This window comes from Carya illinoinensis, chromosome 1, assembly GCF_018687715.1.
Source record: "Carya illinoinensis cultivar Pawnee chromosome 1, C.illinoinensisPawnee_v1, whole genome shotgun sequence".
Classification (NCBI taxonomy): domain Eukaryota; kingdom Viridiplantae; phylum Streptophyta; class Magnoliopsida; order Fagales; family Juglandaceae; genus Carya; species Carya illinoinensis.
The window spans coordinates 47,769,074-47,779,147 of NC_056752.1; the positions used below are offsets into that span (position 1 = coordinate 47,769,074).

The 10,074-nt window shown below is 36.5% G+C and overlaps 1 protein-coding gene across 1 annotated transcript; it reads right to left on the reverse strand.

The window, feature by feature from the left end:
* Positions 1-3,853: 3,853 nt before the first annotated feature.
* On the reverse strand, positions 3,854-8,196 carry LOC122279012 (LRR receptor-like serine/threonine-protein kinase RGI1). The gene is made up of 2 exons (XM_043089259.1): positions 4,684-8,196; positions 3,854-4,511 (listed from the first exon to the last, which is right to left on the reverse strand). The coding sequence occupies exons 1-2, from the start codon at positions 7,604-7,606 to the stop codon at positions 3,991-3,993; spliced, it is 3,444 nt and encodes a 1,147-aa protein (XP_042945193.1). The 5' UTR covers positions 7,607-8,196; the 3' UTR covers positions 3,854-3,990.
* Between the last annotated feature and the right edge of the window lie 1,878 nt (positions 8,197-10,074).

Below are 10,074 nucleotides of genomic sequence, written 5' to 3' on the forward strand. Positions count from 1 at the left end.
TATCTCTCGGATGTTTGTCTGTAGAGGTTGAGTCCTCTAGATGAATGGTGAGGTTGAATCTCTATTTAGATAGAGAGTGTTGTCTCTTGGATGTTTGACTGTAAATAGTAACAAAATAGTGAAGACCAGATCAGTCGCAAAAGGAAATAGTATACTGGTGGGGCTCCAAATGCATTATTTTGGTTTAAAATGTACGCCATGTTTGATATGATGATATATCAGAATATATCCAGTCATGGATGTAAGTTTCTCTAATGAATGAATCATGATGAAAACTTTCCTTAAAAAAATATAATATTCTGTAAATCTTGTATAGTTCATGATTACCATATGTAGTGTTTATCTTTTCTTTCTTTAATCTTAAATTCTAAAACTTTGAGAGATTTAATTTAGGGTATCTTAATCCAAATCTACTATATAAGTTTAATGGCTGGAAACTTGAAGAATATTGCTTTTGAGTTTTGACCGGCCAAAGATATATAGTAAATTAGTAATTGGATGGATAGATCATATCCTCGGGATATAAATGGGCATGCAGATAGAAGTAATATAGACATATTATTTTCATTATAGCGCGCACACACACATATATATATATACTAGGTGAGAGTAACGTGCAAAGCACGTTTGTCTAATTTTATGAAATGATTATTTGTAAAAAATAATATATATTTTATAAAAATTATTAATGTCACTTAATAATTTAAGGCATATTGGAGAAAATAAAAAAATTAGTTCAAAGTATCATATAATCCAATACATGTTTATAACATCTATAATTTTAGCAAAGATGTATACGAAAAATTTAATAAAAGTCTAACACAAACGGTAGTTCAAAATATGTGTCGTTTGATGTTTGTATTATAATTCATCAATTTATATCATCCTGTAAACAATCAATAGAGACAACATTGAAATTCTTATTTTGCTGTTGGTTGAGTCGATCAGGGATAACATAAAGTTAAAACATAATCTTTTTATAAAATTTGTGGTATAATATTTTCTATATATAGCATATATATAAATCATAAAATATATTTTGAAATTGTTGGCCGAATTTACTCTTTCTTGATTAGCTCAAGGATCACGGCCTCTGTCACGTGCCTATCATAGCAAGCCCATGTATGGAATATGACTTAGCGGAAGCTACTTCCTACTACCATGGGGAAAAAAAACACTTTGATTAAATGCACTTATATTATATATTATATGAGATTTTTAAATTTGAAATACTCAATAATCTGAGTTAATGAAACGTATAATATACGTATATTATATTTAGGGATTCACGTCTTATGCACCTAATACACGTGTATATGTTAAGGAGAAAGAGAAAAATATAATAACTAATCTTTAATTATTTATTATTATATAAACTATTAAGTATTATAATTATTAAGATTAATAAATCATATAACAACATTGAATGCTATCTCTCTCAACATTTATGTCTTCAATTTATGTGCCAAACCGTTAAAACAAACGGTGTTAACTTTAACGGAAAAACAAGAAAAACCGTTAAAACAAGATTTTCCGTTTCATACACACTTTTTATATATAGAAGATATATATACACACACACACAACAGCTAATTAATATATATATATATATATATATATCCCATGCATGCATCACTTTCATATATCATGACTCATCAGTAGCAGTACCATTGCTAGCTAGCGGCTGGAGTTAAAGAGGTCATGAGGAATATGGCCCACGGATATATCTCTACCGGCCATTGTCAAGATCCAGTTGCTCATCTCGTGCATGCATGGCTGCTTTTGCCCTGCTCTTGATCTTTTCACACGAGCTTCTAATGCATGCTAGGTAATGCAAAAATGGAAAAATCATGTTGCAACCATATGCAGTGACGATTTTCAATTTTTCTCTTTGAATCCCATTTCCAGCTAGCTCTTCCTCGTTAATTGATTAACCTTTTTCCATTTAATTATATCATGATCATTTACGTGCTGGCCATGCAGCACCGTAAAAAATTGGCTAAAAAAACCGAACATAATTACAATAATATTGTGTATCTTACTACGTACGTACTCAAGTCTGAGCTATTTTGCATCGTGGTACTGATGATCATGTATATATCAGGAAATGATAATTACTTATATTTAGTGCAGGAAAGGCTATGGGTTGGTTGCCTTTCAACAATACTGTTGTTGCGAAGGTGTGGATGTTCCATTTGGGCCGAACTCAGTCCAAAGTTTAGCAGAATCCAAATCCGAATCTGTTCAACATTTTATGCGATGCATGTATGATTGGATTTCGGATCTTCTTAGATTTTGACCATCCAAACCAATAATTCCATCCACGTATCACCCATCAGCCACTCGACTAACCTTGAAAAAGAAATAATTTAAAAAAAAAAAGAGTAAATGCAACAAAATGGAATTCTGATTAACATTAGAAATAATATTTACAGTTATAAAATGTTTAAATTTTATACTATTTTTTAAAAATTATTTTTAATAATAAATTTTACTTTTTTAAATAAATTATGCAGAACTTGCATATATCTTGAAACTATATCGCTAGAATACAAAGGGGTGTGGACAAGTAAAAAAGACCAAGCTACACAATTATCATTATCAATGACAAACAACTATTCATGCCATTAGCTTTGAAACTTTCAATACTACCTTATTATAAGAAAGAAGGCAACTTTAAATCTGATTTCCTTTCTCCAGATCCAGAGACTCAATTATTTGATGGACCTACGTAGCACGAGAAAAGTCATCGTGAAAATCATTTAGTATTTTTTTAATCCTCTCAAACATTATAAAAAAAATTTACAATATCATTAAAAAATATTCACTTATTCATTTAAAAAAAAAAAAACCAGGACCATTGTCGAGACACCAAGCGTTTTCCATTACCATTAATCCACCCATAGAGCAAAATCATCTGTTAGGTCAAAGCTTTTTCTGATCTCTCCAACTTTTATTACTGAAAATGCAGTCCTAATAGGCTATGCCATAGACAGACAAAGCAGCACAGCAGTCTAAGGCCCTCGGAAACGTACACCAAGTGAGCAAACTCGGAATCAATTCTTTCATGCTGACTACAAACTGGGCAATGAGAAAGTGGGGAACTCAGTCGACAGACAGACGCCCATTATAGTGAAACACACATGCAGGGAATCAAAAACTAACCCCAACTCATGTTTTGGTCCCACCCAACGGAAATTTACAGGTTTAAATCATTATTGACAAGATCCTTCAGTCTTTCCTAGATAACGACTTTTCCTCAACTTCTTACTAGATTCTTTCCATGCTAGAGAATGGTTCAGTGGCAATAATTCGATCAATTTTGTGCAGAAAAGGGTAAAAAGGAGTAGTTTAGTTTAGTCAGTCATCGAATGGACATAAAAAGTAGCACCAATCCATCAGCCTCAATGAAATGACCAAACATATTCAGACCCTGGATGTCCTGATATCAGCTCAGAAAAGCTAGAAAAGAGAACGAAAAACATTTGCAGACATTGGCTTCTTTTATTTATGGATATTTCTGTGCTTTCCCTTTCTCTGTTTTCCCAAGATAAAAAAAGGGAATTGGTGTTATATGACTGTCGTATCGGCCAATGTACCCGTTAATTTCTAAGTTCGAGTTGTCATTCTACCATTCTGAGAATTTCCCACATGAAATTCTCAGTTTCCAAATTATTAAATATTCTGGCTCCGCCACTGTGACTGTACGCAAACACTAGTGACTCTTGGTTAATGCCCCCAGGCTCTGAACCCAACTCGAGTAATGTAGGCTTTTTGTGTGTGGTGAATTGGAACCTGGAAATTGGAAGAAAGGAGTTGTTCTGCATGTATTTAGAATACTGGAGAAAGCGAATTTCCAATCGTTGGCTCTATCTGCATTAATAAATATCAATCTTTTTCTCTTTACATTGATAAAACAAAGAGTTTTGAAACTGAAGAAAATCACAAGCCACTGCAAGCACCCCTCTGTTTAGCTACAAACAATATAGTTCATCCTTTGAAATTAAATTTGGCACTGGAGGAAGATGAGTAAAGTAGTGAGGAGGCTGAAAAGCTAGTGTTATTGCTTTTAGACAGCAAGCTTTGCATGGCAGGTCTTGATGATGAAGTGGCTGGAACACCACTAGAGTTCTTATTTTCTTGAACATTGCTTACAGGAGAACCCTTGAGGAGGGCATCCACCTTTGCATACTCCTCTCTTTCATGTTTAATTTCCTTGAGCATTGCCGCCACATCTTTCATTGTTGGTCTTTCATCAGGGGAGGAGTTTACACATAATATGGCTATGCCTAATGCTTGCATCATTTCCTCTATATCTGATTCTGGTCTAGATAGGAGGCTTGGATCAAGGACCTCAATTCCTCCTCTCCTTTGTCTCACCCAATCCACTAGATGGATCCCATCTGGTATTGTTGGATCGATTGGTTGCTTTCCTGTCAAGACCTCCAAGACCACTACGCCGAAGCTGTAAACATCACTCTTTTCGGTGATCTTCATCATGAATCCATATTCTGAAAAGAAACATTAAAGCCAATATGTTATTACGTTGTTGTATTTAGAGGGCTGGCTAAACCAGCCATTGTGGAAATTGCTGGAAATCTCATATTGCTATTTGCAGAGACTATAATAAACATGGAAACAAACATACCTACAACTATGTTGCAAATGGAAATAGTAACTCACCAGGAGCGATGTATCCATAAGAGCCGGCAACAGTATTGGAAGACCGGGCAAAGTCTCCATCCTCAACAAGCTTGGCTAGGCCAAAATCAGCGATATAAGGCTCAAATTCAAGACCAATTAGGATGTTGTTGGCCTTGATGTCCCTGTGAACAATTGGAGGGGCACAATCATGGTGTAAATAAGCGAGGCCTTGTGCTGCCCCCAACAAAATTTGGTACCTAAGTTCCCATTCCAAGGCATTTCCTGTCCTCTCATGGAGTAGACTTCCCAGGCTTCCATTAGGCATATAATCATACATGAGCAACCTTGTGTTTCGATTCCAACAGCACCCCAGGAACCTGACAATGTTCTTATGACGGATTGAGCCAAGGGTTTTCACCTCTGCAGAGAAGGAATCACGAACTCCACATTTCTCGTCATTACAGTCGGCGGCTCCAGCAGTTGTCGAAGGCCAGAGTTTTTTCACTGCAATCACTTCACCGTTGTCCATATCGGCTCGATAAACAACCCCAGAACACCCTTTTCCAATCACGTTCACATCTATTAAGCATCTCAGCACTTGGTCCACAGAGAAACTTAGTTTCTGGAATGGAGTGAATTGCCATGGCCATAAGTCTCCCAATTCCGAGTCATCATCATTTCTGATGCTTCTTCGTGCCCTTATGACTGCAGTCATCCCCATAACCAGCATTGCCACTGTCAGGGTGATCAGCAAGGCAATTGCTAGTTTAAGTTTCCGCGTCCGCCTTAGATCATCCTCATTTCTTGCTAGTCCTGTCCTGCCAACATCGCCCAAGAAACATGAGTCGTGGCTCGAAGAACAGAGTCCTTGGTTTCCAGCTAGATCCATTGGTGATAATTGCCGAAAAAGCTTGTTGTCAGGAAGATAACCGGTAAAGTTATTGTAGGAGACGTTGAGCAAAACAAGATTCACAAGCCCAGAAAGTGGATTCAAATCCCCCTCTAGCTTGTTATGAGAAAGGTCCAGGATGGAAAGCTTATTGAGAGCAGATATCTGAGTCGGGATTGGCCCAGTGAGTCCATTGTAACTGAGATTAAGAGCGATTTCGAGAGCTTCAATCCGACCCAGTTCCGTCGGGATGCCGCCTGTAAGTTCATTGCTGCTGAGATCAAGCAATTGGAGACTTGAACAAAGACCGAGAGATGGGGGCATCAATCCAGAGAATGAATTCCTACTTAGAATGAGTTTGTTTAAGGAAACAAGACGACCGAAGCTTGCTGGAATCTGGCCGGAAATTTTGTTGGACGAAACATCCAAGACCTGGAGCCCGGATAGAGATGAAAATGAATTAGGTGTAGGACCTTCTAAAATGTTGTTGCTGAGGTCTATCATTTGCAATTCTGTACAACTTCCAATCTCATCTGGCACCGACCCAGAAAGACGATTTCCAGCCAGATCAAGAAAATTTAATCTTCTGAGATTACCTATTGTGTTAGGAATCCCACCAGCAATCCTGTTGCTTCCAAGCCGTAGCCTCACGAGAGAACTGCAATTACCAATTTCTGGGGGTATTGAACCCGAAATATCATTGGAAATCAATAGTAGCTTTGTGAGGTTTTGGAGCTGAAACAGGCCCGGAGGAATGCTACCTGTGAGTGCATTGTGAGATAAATCTAGTGCTTCAAGATTTCTACAACTAGCCAAAGTGGAAGGAATGCTTCCTTCAAGCTGGTTATCCCAAGCAAAGAACACCGTGAGATTTGACAACATCCCAAGCTCTGGTGGGATCAAACCTGATATCTGATTTGTATCAAATTGTAACTGTAAAAGATTTGTAGCATTGGAAAGATTTGACGGTATGAATCCAGACACATTGTTATTACTAATCATGAAATCTTGAAGCTCCGAAAGGCCACCTAAAGTTAAAGGTATGGTTCCGGATAGAGAATTCAATGATATATCAATCATTTTCAAGCTACTGCAATTGCCAATTTCTTCTGGGATCACCCCAACAAGACTATTCTGCCACAGCATCAACTGCTCTAGTTTTTTAAGCTTACCAAACTCTGGCGGTATTGAACCAGAGAGGCTATTTTCATAAAGAAACAAGTTTTCAAGCTCAGAGCAGTTACCTATTTCAGAAGGTATTTCACCTGAGACCATTGTAGTGTAGATTGACAAAGTCTGAAGCTTGCTAAGCCTACCTAATGAGGCCGGTAAAGAGCCTGAAATTCTGGTATCAGCCAGCCCCAACACTGTCAAATTGCTGCAGTCTCCAAGCTCATCAGGGATTTTCCCAGTAACATCCTTGTTTCCGCCTGTCCGAAGAATTTCAAGGCTCGACAATCTGCCAATCTCGGAAGGGATTGTCCCGCCTAACAGATTATCGAAAAGCAAGAGGTTTTTTAGCCTTGTGCAGCTGCATAGCTCAACTGGGATTTTCCCAGTGAGTTTGTTGGAGTTCAATATCAAGTCCTCCAGGTTTCGGAGATTGCCTATGCTTGGAGGGATTGAGCCAAAAAGACTATTTGATCTAAGGTCTATGGTTTTAAGTCCAATGCAATCACCAATCTCAGCTGGGATGGTTCCGGTGAGATTGGCATCAGATATAACCAGTTTATGAAGAGCACGAAACGAAGAGAGATTGGAAGGCAATGGAAGCTCGAGCTGGACAGATTGTATACTAATTTCGGTAACTAACCCTTGTGGGGAGCATGCTATGGACGTCCAATTACATGGGTTGGTGTCAAGTATGTTCCAGTTGGAGAAAGACGACGGCGGTGGGGAAGTGGAGCTGTGGAGCCAAGAGAAGAGAATGGAGGCTTCATGGTTTGCTGTGGAAGCAGGGGTGTAGAGAAGAGCAATGAGGAAGAGAAAGAAAAAGAATGAAGAAGAAGAAGAAGAAGAGGGATTGTAGAAGAAGGAGAAGAAAGATTGCCTCGAGCTGGGCATCGACGACATTTGCCTCAATTTCCAAAACTTACGTCTCGGGTTTGCATCATCGGGTTTTGCAGCCTCTCTCTCTCTTTCTCTCGCTCACACACACACTCGCTGTGTTCCTGCTTTCTTGCTTTGAACTCAAGCTCAAAGAAGTAGTACTTGGTTTTTCTACGATTCTGTGCAAGGCAAAGCACAGAACCACAAACACACCGAGACAAACCATATTAAAATAAAGAAATGAAACCAAAAAAAAAAAATGCCTAGAGATCGGCAAAACTGCACCACCACCGCACCACAACTTGATGTCTCTCTCTCTCTATCCACTAAGGTGATTAGAATAATGAAAGAATTGCTAGCTGGGTTCACGCACATAGAGGAAAGACACCATTTTTATATGAGAAGGACGACCACCACGACTTCAAATCTTTCTTTAGGGGTGATTACTCTGATTGACTCCCCCTACCATAGTGAGAGAGTAGTTAGCTCCAACTTCAAGTCAGCATAATTATTTCTTACATGTAATTCAAACTTCAAACAGAAATTGATGGACTTAAAATCTTTATTTGGCTCATGGGGAAAGCCAGCTTTCTGGGCTTCAGCAAATTCATTGATGAGCCCTCTCTATCACCCAATCAAAAGTTCGTTTGAATATATGTGTATATACATATGTGGAGTTAGCTTATGTATAAATGCTAATATTATTTATTAAATTACAACTGTTTTGTATAAAACTGGGAAACCAATGACTATCTTCTGATAGCGTTCGAGTTGTTACCGTCCTGTCTCCCTATATTTAGCCGATATGGCTGGAAAATGGCTGCACCCTATACTCCAATCACACATATATATGGCAAGTGTTATGTCCACAAAAGATTTCATAAAAATAAATATAGGATACAGGATTTTATAAGATATCGTTAGATTTACTTTATAATTAAAGTAGTTTTATAATTTAATAAATCACAATAAGTCATGTTAACTTATGAGTTTTACTCTTGTGAAATTGGTTAATATATATATATATATTATATTGGGGAGGCACGCATTGTACAAAGCACAGTACTTGTTTTGATAAAGATCTTGGGCCGCTCCCGACTGATGATCACCATGTATATATGTCTCTTCCTACTAGCTAGATCTCCGGCTTATATACAAGGATCTAATTGTAACTATAATTGAAAGTCTGATCCACGGGAGGATCAGACTTAAACTCCAAGAAACGAAACAAAAGAATGTGCACAAGATGATGGTTGATTGCTAATTCCGCAAGCAATTGCCTGCACCATAGCATGCAAGCCCATGCGCCTTAAGCATGCATGCATGGCTTAATATCTTCTATATATAAAAAGTGTGTATGAAACGGAAAATCTTGTTTTAACGGTTTTTCTTATTTTTCCGTTAAAGTTAACACCGTTTATTTTAACGGTTTGGCACATAAAATGAAAACATAAATGTTGAGAGAGATAGCATTCAATGTTGTTATATAATTTATTAATCTCAATAATTATAATACTTAATAGTTTATATAATAATAAATAATTAAAGATTAGTTATTATATTTTTCTCTTTCTCCTTAACATATACACGTGTATTAGGTGCATAAGACGTGAATCCCTAAGTATAATATACGTGTATTATACGTTTCATTAACTCAGATTATTGAGTATTCCAAATTTAAAAATCTCATATAATATATAATACAAGTGTGTTTAATCAAAGTGTTTTTTTTTTCCATAGTAGTAGGACGTAGCTTCCGCTAAGTCATATTCCATACGTGGGCTTGCTATGATAGGCACGTGACAAAGGCCGTGATCTTTAAGCTAATCAAGAAAGAGTAAATTCGGCCAACAATTTCAAAATATATTTTATGATTTATATATATGCTATATATAGAAAATATTATACCACAAATTTTATAAAAAGATTATGTTTTAACTTTATGTTGTCTCTGATCGACTCAACCAACAGCAAAATAAGAATTTCAATGTTGTCTCTATTGATTGTCTACAAGATGACATAAATTGATGAATTATAATACAAACATCAAACGACATATATTTTGAACTACCGTTTGTGTTAGACTTTTATTAATTTTTTCGTATACATTTTTGCTAAAATTATAAATGTTATAAACATGTATTGGATTATATGATACTTTGAACTAATTTTTTTATTTTCTCTAATATGCCTTAAATTATTAAGTGACATCAATAATTTTTATAAAATATATATTATTTTTTACAAATAATCATTTCATAAAATTAGACAAACGTGCTTTGCACGTTACTCCCATCTAGTATATATATATATGTACTGTTTTATATTCCATAATAACCGGACAATTACTTTATATATATGACATGATAATACCGTCTTAATGATCACGTGCCTAATGCAGTCGTGCACGCTCCAGATGAGCTGGTTTTGTTAAATTAATTTGCTTTTACTGACATATATGTATATATATTATATACAGAGCAAAAGAGATT

Excerpts from the sequence above, each read along its gene's own strand:
- LOC122279012 (XM_043089259.1), bottom strand. The coding sequence starts at position 7,606 with ATGTCGTCGATGCCCAGCTCGAGGCAATCTTTCTTCTCCTTCTTCTAC. Across the intron at positions 4,512-4,683 it reads TTATGGATACATCGCTCCTG|AATATGGATTCATGATGAAG; the intron begins GTGAGTTACTAT and ends GTTTCTTTTCAG.